This window comes from Myripristis murdjan, chromosome 17 (genome assembly GCF_902150065.1).
Source record: "Myripristis murdjan chromosome 17, fMyrMur1.1, whole genome shotgun sequence".
Lineage (NCBI taxonomy): Eukaryota > Metazoa > Chordata > Actinopteri > Holocentriformes > Holocentridae > Myripristis > Myripristis murdjan.
In genome coordinates, this window is record NC_043996.1 from 10,584,485 (window position 1) to 10,605,745 (window position 21,261).

General features: G+C 40.1%; 4 protein-coding genes across 7 annotated transcripts in view; 3 read left to right on the top strand and 1 right to left on the bottom strand.

Moving 5' to 3' along the window:
• fyco1b (FYVE and coiled-coil domain autophagy adaptor 1b) overlaps positions 1-4,402 on the bottom strand; it is a 16,920-nt gene extending 12,518 nt beyond the window's left edge. For 2 of the 3 annotated variants that reach the window (XM_030075358.1, XM_030075356.1), the window contains exons 1-5: positions 4,337-4,402; positions 2,966-3,061; positions 2,769-2,875; positions 2,326-2,451; positions 858-964 (exon numbers count right to left, since the gene is read on the bottom strand). In XM_030075358.1, the coding sequence (XP_029931218.1) occupies positions 858-964; positions 2,326-2,451; positions 2,769-2,875; positions 2,966-3,023 (398 nt within the window). In that variant the 5' untranslated portion in view covers positions 3,024-3,061; positions 4,337-4,402. Of the gene's footprint in view, positions 1-857; positions 965-2,325; positions 2,452-2,768; positions 2,876-2,965; positions 3,062-4,210; positions 4,229-4,336 lie in introns of those variants that run through there. The other variant, XM_030075357.1, reaches the window with a different exon arrangement.
• On the top strand, positions 4,112-6,577 carry LOC115375821 (chemokine XC receptor 1-like). 2 transcript variants are annotated; one of them, XM_030075384.1, is made up of 2 exons: positions 4,112-4,180; positions 5,391-6,577. In XM_030075384.1, exon 2 carries the CDS (start codon positions 5,412-5,414, stop codon positions 6,501-6,503), a length of 1,092 nt encoding a protein of 363 aa, XP_029931244.1. In that variant the 5' UTR covers positions 4,112-4,180; positions 5,391-5,411; the 3' UTR covers positions 6,504-6,577. The 2 variants fall into 2 exon arrangements, with proteins under 2 accessions (XP_029931244.1, XP_029931243.1); XM_030075383.1 differs by lacking the exon at positions 4,112-4,180 and adding an exon at positions 5,073-5,102.
• A 540-nt stretch (positions 6,578-7,117) lies between these two features.
• xcr1b.2 (chemokine (C motif) receptor 1b, duplicate 2) lies at positions 7,118-8,579 on the top strand. The gene is made up of 2 exons (XM_030074901.1): positions 7,118-7,148; positions 7,288-8,579. The coding sequence occupies exon 2, from the start codon at positions 7,298-7,300 to the stop codon at positions 8,387-8,389; it is 1,092 nt and encodes a 363-aa protein (XP_029930761.1). The 5' UTR covers positions 7,118-7,148; positions 7,288-7,297; the 3' UTR covers positions 8,390-8,579.
• A 784-nt stretch (positions 8,580-9,363) lies between these two features.
• Positions 9,364-10,444, top strand: xcr1b.3 (chemokine (C motif) receptor 1b, duplicate 3). Its single transcript, XM_030073972.1, has one exon. The coding sequence runs from the start codon at positions 9,364-9,366 to the stop codon at positions 10,396-10,398; it is 1,035 nt and encodes a 344-aa protein (XP_029929832.1). The 3' UTR covers positions 10,399-10,444.
• Positions 10,445-21,261: the final 10,817 nt, after the last annotated feature.

Sequence of the window (21,261 nt, forward strand, 5' to 3'; positions counted from 1 at the left end):
AAGTGGACTTTCAATATGTGTTGATTTCATATCCCAAATCTCTGAGTGAAAAAAAAAAAAAAAAACACAAATAAGACAAAATACAGAGAAGGTTACAGATGGTATACTGTTTTTTTCTCCCTAATATACAAAGCAAACGGCACTGAAACCGTTACGTGTGCATGTATCTATATCGATGTAGATCTTGATCCAGATCTAGATATAGATAGATAGATAGCTGTAGATGTATATAGATGTAGATATGATATACATAGCCAGCTAGCAACACAGATAAAGAGATAAACAGACACACACTCAAAAGATGCACACACACACCACCATGACATACTATGGAAAAAGGCAAAGTCTGTTGACATTTAGGTATTTGAGGAAGCAGGAAAACCTGGCTTATGTGGCAACAGAACTGAAACATGGAAAAGGAACTGAAGTCAAGTAAAGAGGAAGTATAACTGGATTTGGTGGGCACTTTTGAGGTTACAAGTTTTCAAGAAATGCAAGTGACTTTTACCGTAGGGCTACTCTTACTGCATATTCATACACCATTTACCATTTTTATCATATTCATACACAAACATGTATTCACTCAAGACATCTTCCCAGTACAATTACAGTCTGCTACTTCTGTCTACTGGGCAGCATCCTTGCACAACAGAGGAGTGATTCTAGGATGTTTTGGTGTTACTTGTTGAGGGAAGGGATGCAAGACCTTGACTAAAGTCTCTCAAACTGTTAACATCTCACTGTAGTCACAAACTCACTTCCCTTACCATTCTGGTAATGCCAGCACCTTTATTTACTTCTGTAGCTAAATCTATGTCTAGGTGTGTGTGTGTGTGTGTGTGTGTGCGCATGCTAACCTTGTGACCTTCTGATTTATGAGACACTGCTGCAGTGTGTCGGCCAGGCGTTGGTGCACCAGCGAGTAGCGGATGAAGGCCCTTCCTTTCCCAAGTGATGTCTTCAACTGCGGGCAAACACATGCACAAATATAGACATATAAATAAATATATATTTACAGACACACACACACACGCAAGCCTTGACTCAATGCAACATAGATAAACCACAAAAGTCTACAGTCAAAATACAGGCCTAACAATGTGACGTCAATTGGTTCCCACTTCCTTAATAAAATTCATTTGAATGTACCAATATAGCATAACATAGTACTACATTTCCAAAGACCAATCTTTTCGAATGACAACAAAATGCACTCATTCCTGGGAAAAAAAAAACAAAAACAAAAAAAAAACAAAACAAAACAAAAACAGAACATTTCAAGATGTCTAAGTTTAAAGGTCAGCATAGCACAGACACTAAATCCACATCATCTATCTGTAAGCCATTAGCAGAATAGCCAATAGCCTCCCTGATAGCAGATGGGAGGATTTAAGTAAGAGGACAGAGTCAAAGATCTACCATACGGACACCAGCTGGGGCCTCCGGTACATCTGTGACTAACCAACAAGAACCAGAGTAAAAGTAATATTTTAAGTATCATACAGTGCCTGAGGCAAACTAGTTCCACTACTTACTAGCAAGTGGCAGTCAACTCTTACTGAACTATGAGACTTACTAAAAAGCTATGTTTGGGACTACAAATATCTTCAGTGGATAATTCTAGCAGGCATCCGATGACAAACTAATACACTTGGATAAACACGTCCTTGATAATTTTATCTGTCACTCTAGAATATGGTATCACTATAATGTGGTAGAGTGGGTTGGCAGACATTGCTACATCAAATACAGCTAATTCATTACACTACAAATGAATCCTGACACCTCAGATTTGCTGTTCGAACAGATTAAATAGATTAAAATCAAGCAGAAAGAAGGCAATACTGTCCCAAAAGGCAAAACAATTCATAAATATATTTGAAAAGCCCATTCAGATTACTCCCAAAGACGCTGTTACACCACAAAGCATAAATAAACACAGAAATCAAGATTAAAATGGATGTGGCAGAGTAAAACAAAAGCTACAGAGTAGAGCTCTAAGAATAGAAAATTCTAATAAATTAGCAATTCAGAGGCAGCTATTCTAGTCTGACGCTCACCACTACCAATTCCCAGGAGAAGCGCTGATAAAGAAACAGTCGAGCAGGGACAGGAGCAGAGTGGCAAGTGAATTACCAGCACTGAGCTCTACCTGGATGACCCGGGGATTAGTTACTTAGTTTTACACTGACTGTGTTATTCCTGCATGCGGGTGTGTGAGTGTGTGCTGCAGGCTCAAGGCAGGGAAGGTGAGGCTGAGGCTGTGTGCGTGTGCATGTACGTATGTGTGTGCGTCTGTGTATGTGTGTGGCTGTGGAGGATTACCTCAGGGATGGACTTAACAAAACGGATGCCATCATTAGCTCCCTTGATCTTAGCCAAGCAGTCACAGAAGTAATCCCAGTAGTCCTTCCTTTGGCCAAGAAAGGTTGTCTTCTCTTTCTGGTCAAACTTAAAAAAGTAAGACATTGTTAAATCACTGAGCAACACCCTAAGCAGCATTACTTGGCTCCAGTCATCTAAATAACTTACAGAGGTTTGGATGGTAGAACTGATGTAATACTTCTTAATTATACATATGTTCAACAGGGGATATTTTAGGGACACAGGAGTTTGTTTTTTATCCATTCTCTCGGTGCTGCAGCTGTAAACAACATTTACATTCTTTGCTAATGATTACTGTGTTGCTGGCAATGTGGGATTTAGCTTATTCTGCTGTTCCATGCACTGTAAAATGTTTTGGATAAGAGTTTGGTTAGGTACCATACCTGTAGCAGGTACTCTAGCTTATAGGAGAACTTGTGCAGGTTGGAGCTGTCATCTGTAATTGGTTCACCACACTCCTTGTGCTCTTTACTCAACTCCAACACAGAATCTAGACAGGAGAGTGACACATGCAGTCAGACATTACTGTGGATGTGAAATCTGGAATCATATTATGTTCATGTGTGGATGGCTTCCTCACCACGCAGGTCTCTGATTATCCTCTGCAGCTGATTCTCCCCAACCGATGATGAGGCCATTGTGGGGAAAAGGGTGCGGTGGCCGGGGACCCCAAATCCTGCATGCAGGGTGCAAACAATGCATGTCTTACGAATATGCTCATTATATAAACACTGTTCACTGTAATACTAAATAATGATCAGAAAATTACAATCCATACACACAATATTAAAACAGCATGTTCTTTGATGAGGAATAAATGCCTGTATGCAACATTTCAATAAAAAGCCAGAGTTAAAGATGCAGTCAATAATACTACCACCACTATTAATAATGACTCCATTAGTTTATCATGTATAGGTATAATAAGACCTGATTGCTCCAAGAAAACTTGACACTAATATAAATCACTTAAAATACAAAAAGGGAGACTCAACTTAATACACAAACATAAGAGAGGTGCTGATATTATTTTTGACTGTGGAGATATAACACTCTCTTACAGCTTACTCCTTATATTGTGTCTTACAATATAAAAACAAGGCTACAAATCGTAGGCAAGCTTTTGTTTTCCATTAACAAAACATGACAGCATTACCCTGACTGTTACAAGGCTCCCCCTTGAAAACAACACTAATCCTATAATGAATATTCCCTAATCACAATAATCACCGAGCAACTTGCAAATATCATGAAGTTAAAAGTACGGTAGGACAAAAAACAGGCGATAGCCAAAGGCATTAGATTCTCTAGCAATATCACAGAGCATAAACACACACAGCCAAAATACATTAAGGCCACTGTGCCGCACACACAATCCAAATAAACACGCTAAGAGTCCCTGTGGGAATATTATAGCTGTTATGGTGATACGTAGTGGGAATAATGGTCGTGTTATCAGAGCAGGTCCTCTCAGGCACTTTGTTTTTCGCTACCACGGCACAGTTTTCGTCAAATATACTTTAGCCGAATCAATATAATCGATATTAGCCTGCGAGCACGGAAGAGATGACATATTTAAAGCAAGACGACAGGTGGATCTGAGCCGGCCAGCGGCAGCACAATATCAGATACCCCACTATTGCCCAACATGTTGTTCAGGGAATTCCCACTGACGCATGAAAACGGCTTATTGACATGTGCCACCGACACAACACAGAAAACTGGACTCCAATGTGGCTTAAAACTGGCTTTAACAGGCGACAAACGACGACCTGAACATCGCTCTTTTTTTTTGGTGAGAGCTTCCGAGTGCTACGGCATGCACCTGTTCGCAGCCCTGCTTCAGTTCCGACTTATTTTCCACCACATTTCTCTCACAACACGTCGCATTCTGGTTGTAACTACAGCAAAACACCTTAACATTAATTAAACAGCTGAAATATTGACGTACTTGATATGTAAAATGTCCCACTCAGTCCAGTTTGTTACACAGCAGTAACTTGCTACCTTGGGGGCGGGCACTAGCGATGATTGACAGCCCGGACGGATAAATAGTCCCGTGCAGTCGCGACCTCCAGTCCTAGTTTGGTTGAGAGACACTAGGTAAATAAACGCTGGGGCATGTGGTGTGTCATAATAAGATATTAATTTAGCGTCAGTGCGGTTTTACAGCTCCATTTTCTTCCCTGATTATCTGTCAATAATTAGGATTTTATTTATTGTTATTTTTGCATTCACATTTTAGGCACTCAGCTGAGGCCTTTCATGGTGAATTACACTGAGTAAGCAGATATTTTGGGATGAGTGTCATGATTGCAGGACCAATGTGGGTCAATAGGCCACTCCAACCACAGTGCCCTTCACATGCCAAGTTGATTCTATTTTTTATTTATTTATTCCTCATTCTTATTGTTTATGGCAACTAAATGTGGTAACTGGAAAAAAAAAAAAATCACAGAACTTATAAGAAAAACAGGAAAGGTAAATATTCATTGTATGTATTATACAACAAGTGATTAAATTAACCCTGTTTAGATTAAAAAAAAAAAAAAAAAAAAAAAAAAAAAAGGAGAAAAAAAAATTGTCCTGTGTGGAGGGTGACCAAGGTAGAAATCTCTGTTCGTCTTTTTGGTTTATACTTAAGGCACAATTCCTGTCTGAGCTTTCATATTTGCATTTCAAAAAAGGACCCTGTTGTGCTCATGGTCTTTGTGCAGGTATGTGCATCTTAGATTGAATTTTTGATTGTTTTAATTAGCAGAGGCCACACACACACACACACACACACACACAGAGAGAGAGAGAGAGAGAGAGAGAGAGAGAGGAAGAGTTTTATATTTATATAGATAGATAGATAGATAGATAGATAGATAGATAGATAGATATAGACATGTATGTATATGTAAATAATTAGAGAAAACAGTGACATCATGCAAATTAGATACTGCGTCACCACTGTATTTTATAGTCTGACATGTTTTCAATTATTATTTTTTTTAATTCAGGTTTTTTTCCCCTGAAGAAGAATGGCTGCAATTGGACAAAATACACCCACACCTATTCCAGATAGTTACAGTGATATATATTCTAATTATTATGTGTCTGACTATGAAGATGAAGTGTGCAACAAGACAACCGTAAACCAGTTTGGAGCAATGTCCACGCTTGTGTTTTTCTCCATTGTGGTGATCTTCAGTCTGTTTGGCAACATACTGGCCATGGTCATTTTGGCCAAGTATGAGAACCTCAAGTCGCTCACCAACACTTTTATCCTGAACCTGGCTGTATCTGATCTCATCTTCACCGTAGGGCTGCCCTTCTGGGCCTACTACTACATGTATGGATGGACTTTAGGGGAGCACACGTGCAAAATAGTCAGCTTTGTCTTTTACATCGGCTTCTACAGCAGCGGCATCCTGCTCATCATGATGACGATTCACCGGTATGTAGCCGTCGTGAGTCCCCTGTCAGACTTTGTGTCCCCAAATGGCGTCTACGGCATCATGGCATCTGTCATCATTTGGGCTGTGAGCTTCTTGGCAGCAGCTCCAGCCTTGCTCTTCATGGAAGTCCAGGAAGAAAAATATTGTTATTATAGTTCTACCTGGAAGTCATGGGGAACCTACCTGCAAAATGTTCTCTTTATAATGACATGTCTGGTTGTCATTTTTTGCTATACTCAGATCTTGTGCAGGCTTCTGCGGCCTACAGCGCAGAGGAGGAGACACAGACACAAAACTTTAAAGCTGATCTTAATACTTGTGTTTGTTTTCTTTGTGAGCTGGGCACCGTACAATATTGTTATATTTCTAAGGTCCCGGGCTTCTCAAGTCCAAGAAACTGCTGACTCATCGACCTTGTCTGAAAATTGTAAAACCTACAGCAATCCACTGGCCTATGCCTTCTACATCAGTCAGCTTTTTGCTTTCTCACACTGCTGCCTTAACCCTGTCTTCTATATGTTTGCTGGAGTCAAATTTAGAAACCACTTGAAAAAAATGCTGAAGGGCTGGAGTCGCAAAAGCAACAGTCAGTGCACGAGAAATAGCCGGCTCACCATGATATCAGTGACAAGTGGTGAGGAGTTCTCGATAACCACGTTTCCACAGCAAGCCTAAGCAAGGCTCGGGCCGACTGCACTGTTTATAACACACGTTTTTTTCTTATTCATATTACACTGAGTGAGGGGGTTTCTGAGACTGAATTTCATTCAGTCTCTGGATTCTGCTCAAATTGTATACAAAAAATTAAAGAAAAAAATTATCAGAGCACATGCTATTTGTAATAATTTTGATGATGCACCAATGATTAATTTGTATGCATAATTGGTAGGCATTATGTCATTCATTATTTGATTACTTGTATTTTATTGTAATGTGTTTTCTGTTTTCATATCTGTAAATATGGCATTGTATTATTATACCTTTTTACCTTCAAGATTTCATGAATTTTCAGGAATCCATTCGAGGATAGTCTGTGTGCATTTTCACAAAAAAATGATCATTATTTTAATGCATGTCTGACAATAAAATAAAATACACAGTGACTAACTCATTATTGCTTCCACATATAATTACCAAGTTACAGTAGCCTACAAGGTAAAAATATATGTGCATGTGTTTTAATGGAAATACTTACACAACATTCACATGCACTGTCTGACTTAATGTGAAACAAAAAGAGGAAGACGGTTCTGCCTGCCTAGCAAATTTTGGTTACACAGTGCAGTGCCCATCACACAAAAGACTGATCTGTTGTACAGGGTAAGTTATGCATTTCCTCCTGTCCGTAGACATTTTTAAAGAAATAACATTTCTTGACATAACATTTCTTTCATGAGTTGCTCAAAAGATATATTTTGCTGTAAATTGCCACCCTTAGTTTTGTGCTGATGTTTCCTAGAAATGCTAAAATGGGGAGTGTTGACGGTGAAGCTGATTACAACCCCACAGTATATGGCAAAGCTCTGGACTACAGTGGTGATGAAGAAGTGGAGATTATCTGTGCTGGGGGATTTGACTTGGGATACATCAGTGCTGTGTTCTTCTTTTTAATCTTCATCCTGAGTGTCACCGGCAACGTTCTCCTCCTGTGCATTCTTGTCCGCTATGAGAACCTCAAAAAAGTCACCAACATGTTTGTCCTCAATCTGGCTTGCTCTGATCTGGTTTTTGCTCTCACCCTTCCATTCTGGGGCTACTATCTCCAGTCCAGCTGGGTCTTTGGTGACTTTGCCTGTGCATTTGTGACTGCGGCTTACTTTGTTGGTTTGTACAGTAGTGTCATTCTCCTGACGGCTATGACAGTGGATCGGTTCATAACAGTGGTACTGCAGAAATGGCCAAGTTCTGTAAAAAGGCAAAGGTGTGCAATGGGAGCCTGTGCAGCTGCTTGGGCCATTAGCATTATTGCATCTGTGAGCGATGCCGTCAATGCAAAGGTGGAATACTATGGGAACGATTCTGCTACTTGTGAAGACTCTCATAACCCTGAAAGCACTGCGGTTAAGATGGGCTATTACCTCCAAATAGCACTGCTCTTCTTCCTTCCATTTGCTATCATTGTTTTCTGCTATTCTGCCATCCTCAAAACAGTTGTGCATGAGTCAACCAGGAAAAAGCACAGGACCGTTGTGGTTGTGTTGTGCATTGTCGTGGTCTTCTTTATCTGCTGGGGACCTTACCATATTATTATGCTCATCCTGTCTCTGTACAACCCAAAAGACTGCCATAAGAAAGATAAGTTGATTATCATCCATGACATTTTTTGCCTACTTGCCTACTCTCATTGCTGTATGAACCCAATGCTTTACACACTCTCGCAAAAGTTCAGAATACATCTGGTGAATCTCTTCCACTGTGGAAATGGAAAGAGGATGGAGAGGGAAAAGGAGAAAAGCATCCATCAGAGCACCTCACAATATGAGGCTGTGAAAGGCCAGGCTGTTGTAGCCAAAAGCTCTGCTGAAGTGTTTGAATTACAGTCTACAGCCACTTGGAAATAACCAGATTATGGCTGTAAATGCTTTTAAAGTCTGATTTCCCCTTAAATTTCATTTTAAGTAGCCTTAAAGTTGGAAAGAAGTCCTTATTGTAAGATAGTGTCATACATATTCTGAATCTGCTAGTTGCAACATTTCATTGAAGCTACATAATACGTATATAAAATAGTCAAACCTAAGATACCATTATTTTGTTGCTGCAGCATTACATCAAACTCAAATTATCTACATTTCTTGTGCATCATTTTATACATGGTTTCCTGTAATTCAGCAGGACATATTTTGGACCTTGGGATCTCTACTACTCTGTGGGTTTGAACAAAGCAGCTTACATGCATTTGTAGTAACTAAAGGACTGTAATTTATGTTTGTTTAGCTTAATCTAAAATGTTTTCCTGAAATATATTATTCTCAAAAAGTTGCTATGTAATTTATGATATGTACATGCTTTTAAAAAAATCTGCCGAGTGCAGAGGGCGATAAGTTTGTGAAGTATGTGTGATAAAGTTAACCTACAGTTCTCACAGATATTGTTTTCAAAGCAGCTGTATAGAGGACACTGGCCTCATTATATTTCAATAAAAAAATGTGTGAATCTCATTAAAATGTATTCATTTTCTTTCTCTACCAGTTATTGTGGTCATGAAGGAGGGCTGGGCTCTGAAATTCTGCTGTGTTGGTAGGTTTTGCTCACCAAAGTGCTAGATGTGTCAGACAGCATTTCAGTTTCCCATGGGCTAAATACAAGAGGACGTCAGTGCAAACAGGGAGCAACAAATGGTGTGACATCTCGTACAACAAAGTATGAATTCTTTAGCTTTTAATTTATCATTTTTATTAGATTTACATCATGTTTTGACACATTTTTGTAAGAATTATATATAGGTGTGAAGGTTGCTTTGATTCTTTTGGGGGATGAACATTGTATCCTAATTTCTTTATCAGATTTTTCATCATTCCCTCACAAGACCTTAAGAATGGAGGATATTACCGCCACCTACAACCTCTCCAATGGTCATTACTCTGATTATGACAGCTTTTACTATGACAGCGATGACATAATATACATGGAGCCCGAAGAATCATCATTTGATCTCTTCTCCACTGTGTGCTACAGTCTCATCTTCTGCCTCAGCGTTCTCGGAAACAGCTTTCTCCTCTGGGTTTTGCTGAGGAAACGAGAAACTAAGAGCACTTCTGACTTGCTGCTTCTGCACCTCACAGCCTCTGACCTTTGCTTCACCGTGACCCTGCCGGTTTGGGCTTACCAACACCTCCATGGCTGGATCTTTGGGGACTGGGCCTGTAAAATCATAAGCGGGATCTACTTCCTTGGCATCTACAGCTACATGTTGTTCCTCACTGCCATTACTTTGGATCGCTACGTTGCTGTGGTCCACGCCGTGTCTACATCTGCACAGGCCCGAAGACGGTTTTACGCCATCTTGGCCAGCACTGGAATATGGCTGGTGTGTGCTGCCACAAGCATCAAGGACACGGTGAACACTGAGACCAAATTCAGCTTTGATGGTGAAATAAGGTGCGAGGAAGCTTCACAGTCATTGGCTATGAACCTGTTTAGCATCTACTTCCACATCAGCCTTTTTTTCCTCATACCCTTCATCATCATCACATTCTGTTATGTCCGCATGTGGATGACTATCAGACACTGCAGAATGAGGGGACGCAACCAGGCTTTGGGGCTGTTGTTGGGGATAGTTCTGGGTTTTTTCATTTGCTGGGCACCATACAATGTTGTGCTATTTCTTGCATCCCTGGAGGAGCTTCATGTTCAGTCAGTAAGCACCGATGAATGGGAGGATGTGATGCTTTATGGGTACTACATCAGTCACACACTGGCTTACTGCCACTGCTGCCTGAACCCTCTGTTCCATGTGTTTGGAGGAGAGAGGTTTAGGAGGCATCTCCTCATGCCATGTAGCACCAGGAGGCAGAGCATCACTTCCAGCAGCCGGCCACCTCCCTCTGTCTCCCTACAGACCTATGTGTAACCAGCCTTGTAAGGGAGCTTTTGCCGTTTATGTTTGTGTAGTGACTTTAAAGGGGAGGAGATTTAGATGTGTGAGCTAAAACCATAACCCCACTGCAGCCCGTGTAAGCATTACAAACCGCGCTGAAGCAGTCACGGGAAGAAATTCTCATCATGAAATTTGCTGTGTGCGCAGCAGAGGTGAGAGTGAGCAAGTGAATTGTCACCACAGCGTCAGAGAGAAAGCAGAAAGAAGCTTTAAAAGGGGATATGATAACAAAGGTGAGAGTGGGTAGGAGCATTTGCACCACATGATAAATGATTGTATATCTATACAAAATATCTTAAATTTTCATGTTGTACTTATTCTGAGTAACTGAATTAATACACATTAGACTGTGTTGATGATTTTACTGTTACTGTATTAAGCCACTGAGTCCACATGATGGCAACAAAATGAAGAGAAGTAAAGATAATTACAAATTCTTGATAGCAATAAAAAAAAAAGGAAAAAGGGAATTAATGATTAAAAAATATAGGTATGGCTGTTACTCTGGACATACAGCATTTTTGTTTGTTTGTTTGTTTGTTTGTTTGTTTTTTGTTGTTCCTTTTTTTTTATTATTATTTTGCTTTGTTCTAAATGAGGTAATGGTTGGTGTTCCAAGAAATAGCTGCCTGATACATTCTCCCAGAAAGCTAGGAAGGAACTTGTTTAATCTGATCCAATGCTGTACGACGGTAAAACATGCAATTTACCACAGTTGTTTCAACACCATGACATTTTTATCTTTGGTCTATTGTCAAACAGCATGACTTGCTCACTATCCAACCCTTTTTTCTTGTAACTTTCCTCTCTTCCAATACCAATTAAACAGCCTTTTTTCTTCTTCTTTTTTGTGTACTTGCACAATAAAACAGTTCTGTTTCTGGTTATGTGTGTGCTTTTTCTTTTCCTTTTTCTTTTTCCCCGAGTGACAAATCAGCCTGGCCAAAATGTTAATCAGCTATTTCCTTTTGGAGTCTAACCTTGTCGCATAACACAGAATACACTAATTAGCCCCCCTCAGCGAGATCAGCAAAATATTATTTAGCACGGAGCACTGATTTTTGATTAAAATTGTAACTGGTCAAATCATCTAACGTAACATAATCTGAATACTTTTAGTTACTCTTCTGTAAATTAATTGATTCAACTATTTTTTCTGTAATTATAGGCTCATAAAAATGCCTCTTAACCAGTCAAACATTAAACTAGTTGATCTGATCTGAAAAAATACACTTAAAAGCGGTAAGTGCCATAATTTATGAGAAATTAGCAAATTGTACTTCACATTCTTTTGCAGTCAGATTACTCCAAGTTGACATGTAATCTGCTCCTCCAGAGCCCTGTCAGTGCACTTGCACATGGTTGAGTAGCATAACCCTGATGGCTCCATGGGGGGTCCAGAGAAGAGAGGATGGGGACAGCTCAGTGGGCCACTGTAACAGCACTCATATGTGTCTCTTGGGGTAGATTAAGCTTAATTAACTAAACCATCCAGCACGCTTGGTTGATTGGATACATGTCAAGGGCAGAGCAGTCACGGGCATGCTCACACTTTCTCTGGCAGGCACTGGGACAGTGTTTTTGCACGTGCTTGTGCCTGTGTATGTAATTGCAAAAAAAAAAAAAAAAAAGATCAGATGGCCACATTATCTTGTATACAGACATTAAAGCAGTAATCCACTTTATTCAGAATGCTGTGGGTTTATTCAGTCAATAAAAACAACAATACAAGTGAAGACAGGGAGAGATGCTGGATAACGAACAGAGAAAACTCAAACCTGTGAGGTAGAGTTTGTGGTGCAATTTGGTGAGCAGCCAATTCTCAATCCCGCATATGGTCCTTCTTGTTACAACGATTAAAGCCTGTTCTCAAACAACTTTTGGACTTAACAGCACTTTCTCAGTCTGAAGAAAGTGATCAGATCTCAGTTAGACCCTTCCTTACCTCTCTGTTGTGGAGCTGCAGCTGGAAAGACAGTAGCTTTGATTTTCTAATTCCATTAAAAAAAAAAAAAAAAAATGCATAGAAAACAACATGCCTACATCACTGAAAAAGCCAAACACAACAGAAAACAGCGAAAGGAAAGAAAGAAAAAAAATATCGCCACCGATTAACACGAGTTCACAGAAGAGAAAATCCAAGGCTTTCCGTTACTTTAAGTCAAGACAACCTCTTTTCACAGGTTTCATAATTTTCTTAACAAATGATGTTGTTGTTCGATCCTGCTTTTCGCCACAAGCTAAACAGCTGTTGTTGTTTTCTTATGTAGTCTCTGCTACTAGCCCTCCCTGGCCCTAACATTCACTCCCTGCTCTTCTCTTCTCCAGGGCAATTCTCCCTCCTTTTTCACAATGATGGGTTTCTTTAATTCCAATTATCTGTAATGATAATTACTCCAACCATATGTGAATTTAATTGATGTCTTGCAAATGTGTAAATGTGTGTACTTTGTGCATATTGCTAATAAAGTCTCACTACTTGTTAATCTGGACTGTCAGGGAAATGCGTGCAAATCGATTAAGTGTGTCATCTATATCATTACCAAACAACTGTTTTAGTATAAAAACATAGACAGCTTAATCCACACATGACATACATTGGCATGTATGACATTTGAGTAATGCCGCTCATCCTGATCAAATTTGTCATGGGAATAAGATGTGAAATCAAAGGTAGAATTAGAAGCACTGTTCAACATACAGAGTCACACATGCATAAACACACAAATCCTTGCTTAGCTAAATCATCAGTCCAGAAGCATAACATGTTTTGGGGTGTGGAATTTAATTTTACAAGGATAACCCATATTTCATAATATGTATGCATATTTATTTTCCCTCTGCAATGCCACATTTCACCACTAGAGGGGACAGGCGTATTGGAATTATTCTGCCTGTTTCTGTGTAACTGGCCCACTTCATTGACTAAACCAGATGGATGCATATATGTTGCCTTCCAAGTCAGCTACACAAATTGAGACACAGGCACAGGCACATACAGACTGAGAAAAAAACTGATTATGTCCTCATATAGAAGATCTGTACTGTTTGAAACTGCTTTGAATATCTTTGAAAGTTTCTGTTTTTGAATAAACAACTTTTTTGGGGGGGACTTTTCAGACACTTAATTCTGGTTACAAAGCTGCCTGCCTCTGCAAACCACAACTGTATAGATGTTTGCGGACCATCAGATCTCATCAACTGCATTTCAGGGTCATCTTCCTGTTGTTACCTGCTGCTAGAAGATATGGAAACACAGTGACTAGCCACCATGGAGACTTAATTAACAAATCAAACATCTGGCTCTTCAGATTACACCTACTGCATATGCTTGCCTCATATAAAGGTAGGCATTTAATGTATCAAACAGTGTATCCTGATGTTTCCTTGATATATTTTCCCCCAGCTGTCCTGTTTTGTCTCATCACTTTTCAGCTTTTCAGCTAGCTACTGCAATGTGTCTATTGGTTCTTCATTGCTGCACTGGTGGCCAATGGACCCAGATGATAATGAGCATTCTGGCACCTTGTAAATGTAACGCAAAACTTAACCTAACCAAGCATGACATGACATTAGAAGGCACAAACCTTCACAAACACTGAATTTCTCTGTTCTAAATCATACACTGTTCTTATGATTAAAATTTCAGCCAAACTAATTTACTTACCCTCAAAACATAGTAAAGTTAGTTAACGTATTTTCACAGTTATGGATCAAAAGAAATAATTACATAATGGTGGCAGTTCTAGACCCTGATGATCACCACCAAAACTAATTTACTGAGTCCTATCTGTCTTCCAAATTTCATGGAAATTTTGAGAGATCCTCCCAACAGACAAACAAACTAACAGGGACAGAACCGGCCTGATCTCCTTAAATTATGTGAAATGAGCACAATGTTTTAAAATGCAAATACATGTTCCATGCGCAAAAAGTGAAAAGCATGAGTTTACCCACAATGAAAGGATACATAAAAGAGACACAACCAGAACAAGTAGTAGTGTGGCACAGCTGGTGGAGGGGTGTGAACATTTGCCTTCCAACTTACTGCTGTGAATAAAGTTTTCATTTTTATCTTAATTTTTTTCTAATATAACTTAAGCAATAGATTAAGACAAGGCAAGTTAGAGATAAGATAAGATAAGATAAGATGACATAAGATAAGATGGGATAACATGAGATGAGATGAAATAGATGAAATAAGATAAAATATAACAATAACTGAACTGATGAGCCAAGACAAGAGAAAAATAAGATGACATAAAATGAGATGACTTAAAAGATAAGATGGGATATGATGAGATTAGATGATGTGAGATAAAAGATAACAGGATAAGGTGAAAATAAAACAAGATGGGATGAGATTAAATGAGATAAGATGGGGTGTGATGAAATAAGATAAGATGAGATAAGATAAGATAAGATGAAATAAGATTGTATGAAATATTAAAAGATACGATAACTGAGGTGATAAGCCAAGACAAGAGAAGAGAAGTCAAGGTCACTGGAGATAAGATAAGAAAATGTAACATAAGATAAGATGAGTTGAGAAGAGATGCAGTAAGATAACATGAGATAGGATGAGATGAGATTAAATTAGATGAGATGAAATAAGATGAGATGAGATGAAATGTGATAAGATAAAACTATTCCTGAAGTGATAAGTTAAGACAAAACAAGTCAAAGTAACTGGAGTTAAGATAAGATGAGATGAAATGAAATGAAATAACTTAAGGTTAGATGAAATAAGACGAGGTTAGATTGGTTTAAACAAGACTTAACTGTAACTGAAGTGATAAGTCAAGACAAGTGAAGGCAATTGGACATAAGATAACATAAAATGAGATAAACTAAGATAAGATGAAATTAATAGAGATACAGTGAAATGTGATGAAATAACATACCGTGAGATGAGATGGAATAAGATAAGATAAGACGAAATAAGACAAGATGAAATAACATAAGATGAGATGCAATAAGATTATATGAAATGTGATAAGATATAAGTGAAGCGATAAGTTAAGCCAAATAAAACAAGTCAAGCTAATTGGAGATAAGATAAGATAAGATAAGATGAGATAAGATAAGATAAGATAGAATTAAATGAGATGGGAAGAGATGAAATAAGATAAGATGAGATAGGATGAGATGAGATTAGATTAATTTACATGAGATGAAATAAAATGAGTTGAAATGAAATGAGATGAGATGGGATGAGATGAAAAAGCAAGCTAAGATAGGGTAAGACTGGATGAAATAACATAACATAACATAACATAACATAACATAGCATAGCATAACATAACATAACATAACATAGTAGGTAATTAGGTGGATGTTTTTGTCCAAAGTGCTCACAGTTGTATGAATGCAAACATTCTCAGCATGGATGGTCCCAGTGAGAAGTGAGCCTCCAGACCTGGCAGTGAGTGTACCATGCTCTATCCATAGAGCTAATGTCCTACAGACCACGCATTTGGCTTCCTCTTCCCTATCCTCAGGCTGCACCAGCTGCCGTCTACCTCGGACCGCATTCAACGCCACTGACACGTCGTCCTCTACCTGCCTCTTCCCTCCTTCTCCCCATTTTAGAGTCTTCAATCCCGCTTTTTGGCCGCAACTTTCCAAAAGGTGAACTGAAGTGATTTTCAATAGCACGGTGCATGACTAATGGTGGAAACATGTTAAAATCATTGCAGAGATGTCCTTGGGAAGACAAATGAATTTTCAGCAGAATAATTAACTTAATTAACAAATTTGCATGCATATTCATCAGGGCCATTGAAGTCTTTCCAGCTCAGCTTGATGAACGTTGCTGTGTAATAACCAGCTCATTTACATTCTGCCATCCACTGCCATTTGTGTGGATTACTGAGAAAAGGCAAAGTGTGTGCATGTGTGTATCTGTGTGTATATGTGTGATGCTAAGGGTACATATGTGTGCACACTTCCTCCTTACCCGTAACATGTCGCAGGGAAAGCTTGGTGAATTGATTTGACATGCTGGTATGCTGGATATACACCCTGCGATTGGCCCCAGCTGCCTCTCCTTCCAAGCACACACACACCTTCCATGAATGTGACTGATAGAGGCCTGACTCCCTGTGTGTGTGTGTGTGTGTGTGTGTGTGTGTGTGTGTGTGTGTGTGTGCGCGTGCGTGCGTGTGTGCATGTGTGTGTATGTGTGTGTACTCTACGCCCATATCTCCTTGCATCCTCCTCCCCCCTCTCACATCCTTCTCTCTGGTGGGCAGTTCTTGGCACTGATCCTGAGTCGTAAACCCTCCTGGGTTGCCAGACTGTGCGTTGTTAAAAACGTGAGGCCCTCCATACCCCCTCCCCATCTCTGCAGGGCAATCTTTAAAGGCAGCAAGGTGTGACGGCACAGACTGGCAGCTTGGCAGCCATGCCCGAGGATACCAACGCTCCGTCAGCCGTGAACGGGCACCATCACATGGGCTCGCCTAACTAATACGCTCACCGTACATGTGCCATTCTCATGCCTCATCTGTGCCAGCCAAAGACAAAGGAATTCATTAAGAAATTTCACATGGCGTCGTTTTGTGATTTTGCCGAGATATAGTTAATTGGGAATTTCATACAAGCTAAGGTAACCGAGAGAGAGATTATCCAGATGACTTCAGAAAAGTTGATTAGACTCACTTGGCTGTGTGTGCCCTCGATCTGGTTGGGCAGCGAACAATAGGAAAACTTATTTTCTGGAAGCTTGTGCAGGATATTTCTCTATGCTCTAACAATATGTTTCTCATTCTCATCATGAATTTTTTCCTGCCATTTAAGTGGCTTCAGATGCTGTCAGAAACAAACGTATCCCAGCAGGCTACTTCCCTAGCCTGTCATAGAACTGCTGCACCGGTAACGTTTTCCTACCAACACAAGAAGGAAAGTGGACAAATGCATTTACACCTTTCCCATATCCAATATGGTACACTGCCCTGAGATTTTGCAAGAGCAATTATCACATTGGTTCGAGATTAAAAAAAAAAAAAACACCAGGCACTTGAAAAAAAAAAAAAAAACCATCACCTTACACATGAAACTTGTGATATTCCTCATACTTTCTTCCCTTTGCCTCTGTGATACTTTCTCCTACGCTTTTTATGCAGACATATGTGTGACACTTGAAGCTGCTATCATAGCTGGAAGTGTGAAAGAGAATTGTTGCAGTAATGTGTTGCTCTTGGGTGGTGTGACAGGAAAATGCTTTTGCAAGAGAGAGTTGACATTTCAAGTCATTTCTGACAGCTATTCTGTTTACCTTCTATACTAAACGTGGTGTAACCCACTTTGCAAATTAAAGACTCCTTGCATGCATTGCTGAGGTTCAACAGACAGCAGCGAGATAGATCGTAATGAATAGAAATTGTCCCTGAATAAAAATGGAATTCACTCTATGTGACATACAGCCTTAGTACATGTTACACTCATCGGGTAAAAATCTCTTTATTACTGTGTTGTCTGACCCTGTTTGTTTTGAAGCTGCCGTTGAAGCAAGACGAACACAAAACACAAATGTTTTGGACCATTAAACTGACCTTCAAACCGGGCCCTGTGAAAATCAAACGCCTGTCACTGCAGTGCTGGGAGACTTTACAGAGCGGGTGCCTGTTTACCTCCAGTAAAAACATAAAAAAAACATGGATGAGATGCACTATGCTCCTTTTCATGATCACCTTTGAAGTAAACAACATAGCTCGAGCTCAAGTGAATAAATCTCTGAAAGCTGTATGGCTTCCAGTGAACGAAAGTTGATCATAGAACATGAAAAGAGGGTTTGTATGGATGTAAACACCAGACTCTCCCCTGTGGACTTTCTTTGTAGGCCTGCTGCTGCGATTGTTGCTTTCCTATACTGGCTGCAGCTCATTATTGTTAAAAACAGTCCTGTGACCCTTGGCTAAGCCGCTGACGCACACACACACGCCTGTTCTGTCACAAAGATGTACACAGATAAAACGATATCTAGGTTTGCCATGGAGAGATGAGACTAATAGCTATCTGGTAACCTTTATCACCATGAGCACTGGATCGCTCTTCAGTCACAAATAACAGGCACGAGTCTCTTCCACTTTAGCCGCAGTGCACGCTTAAGTCTTACCAGAACAGAAAATCTTACAACTTCTTTGTATTCCTTCTCATGCGGCAGGGGGCTGCATTTGACTACGGTACCGTTTGATGCCGCAATTGATGGGAAAGTTCTGAAGAAAGTCCCAAAGCCTCAGAGGAATTTGATTACCTCCATCCATTATCTGCACAGTGAGCGATCGCGAGGCTCACCATCTGTCATCCGTTTCATTTGCATCGTCAACACCTGCCCTGCCTGTTTATGCCTTCACATTTTTTATAAGCTGCCTTTCATGGCAGGGAAAAATGTTGACTTTTCATTCTAAATACATTAATTCCACAAGTTCAAAGAACATATTGAATGTGAACAACTTGGTTTATGTCTAATAGAATTTGGAAACTCTTCTTTTCATTGCCGCAGATGAAACAAAAAACATGTTTAAGGTGTGTTTCACAGCTCAGTGATTATCAAAGTGTTTTGATATGGATAAATTGAGGAGATAGATAGATAGATTGATAGATAGATAGACACATAGATACATAGATAGATACACAGATAGATTGATATACAACTAGACAGACGCACGATACAGCCTCCTGTTTGTTACCAACGCATTGTGCTGCACACACCCCTCTCCTCTCCCTCCCTCCGTCCTCCCCCATCCATCCCATCTCCCATATCCCCAGGTGGTGCCGACGGCTGCGGGGCCCATTAGCGACAGAATTCCTGCCTCCAGCAGGCCATGCGTGTCCCGAGTGACACATTTTTGGACCGGCACCAAGAATCTAGCCCTCCGCAGACAGCTCACTTCCCTCTGCAATCACCACAGTGTGTGTGTGTGTGTGTGTGCGTGTGTGTGTATGAGAGAGAGAGAGAGACAGAGAGTGAGTGAGAGTGAGAAAGAGAGAGCGAGAGAGAGGGAGGCCCTGAGAACACAGCATGGGTCCCACAGGAAATGGTTGAAAGGCAGTATGGGACAGATTGGTGATGGCGCAGAATGGTCTAGAATACTAAAAGGAGAAGCAAAGATATTCTATAGCAGAGAGATCACACGTTGATTACATGAGTCTCCCGACCAGTTGGGACGCTGAGTGCAAAGGTAGGTTCCACACAAACCTCCCATGGTGCATCCATCCCCAAGTGAGGTAACATCCACCACTACCTGCATTTTTTTCAGTGACAACTAAATGTGTATTCAAACACATGAGCATTTAAGTGGATTTTGCTTATGTGCAGTGTTCTTTGTTGCTGTTTTATTAAGTTTGCCAGTTACATTTTAATTTTACAAACCTCTTTGGTGAGGAGCAATAGTGCATCTTTGTTGTATACACTGTGTAGCATAATAGGCGAGACTACTATGATGTCTGCATCTGAATCTGTGTATCTATGCAGATACTATTTGATGGTTGATGAAGATCCTTATTAATCATAATGAGAAATGATTAGGAAACAATACCTGGACTTAAGAAAGAGCAGTAAGTCCTTTTGGTATAGATATTATGAATGGATTCTTTCTCCATACTAATAGATAGTTAATTATGTACCTAATGACTCCTCACAAAGCACTATATAATTAGTCTAGATGAGCCGAGAAAGTTCCTACTTGTTCTTACATGTTTAATGTTGGCTATTCCTCATTTCCAAATGGGGCTGTGGATAATGGTGGTAAAACATTATTCTCTTTGGGGCACAGAAAGATAGTGAAACACACTGTATCTATGCCAGATATGTGCACATACGCACTCTACAATTACAATGGGATGAAGTGTCTTAGTAACAAAGAAAATATCAAATTAGATGCATTATATTAAAACTGTAAAAACTGTAAAAAAAAACAAAACAAAAAAAACAAAAAACACAGGATGGGGCAAATATTTAGTTTTCACATATTTATCATAATAGCATAGAGTATCCTTATCTATCTATCTATCTATCCAACGATCTATCTATCATATAAGTCTACACCCGCCCACGCACGAGTTGTGACTACCAGATGCTCAGAGTCATAGTCGAGGGAATCAGGATCTCCAGCACCCAGTAACACCCGCCTCCCTCGCTGTCTGCCCTGAAATAGGGTGTTGCTGGGGTGTCAAAGTATCACACCCCTGTGCGCTTCCCCACCTGCTCTTAAAAACCACCGTATTCCCGCTCATTGTACCCACACACACATGTGCACATACACACATCCAGTCAGAGTACCCCTTAGACAAAGAGCACAAAGCACAAAGGTGATGTAGTGACAGATGCTCCCGTCACGTACTTAGCATATCTGCACCAATGAAAAAAAAAAAAAAAAATTAAATAAATAAAAAATAGGGCAGAGGAGCTGGTTTGTGTGGTGTAAAACTCTCTCCATTTTGATCAGCATTGCTATTCCTGACTCAGTCTCTTCCCAATATCCCCAAACGGATAAAGGCCGCTCTTAAAACGCAATCCTTCACCAATATTTATCCAATCTGACCAAATATTATAATTAATGCCTCCCTCCCTCTCTAACCTTTCGGTGCCAAGTTCAGAGATAGAGAGAGCGCACTTCCTGTGAGAGGCTGGGCCGGCTGCCAGAGAGACTGATCCACCAATCTGACACTTTAATGAGATCCTGGCCCATAGTACTGGGGTGTCAGGCCTCCTCCACTGCGGCATCAGCCCCGCCGTGACCTGCAGCTCACACACATTCACACACACACACGCACGCACGCACACAGGCTTGTATGGGCTTTTTTTCACAGAGGCACACTTTTACAGAAATA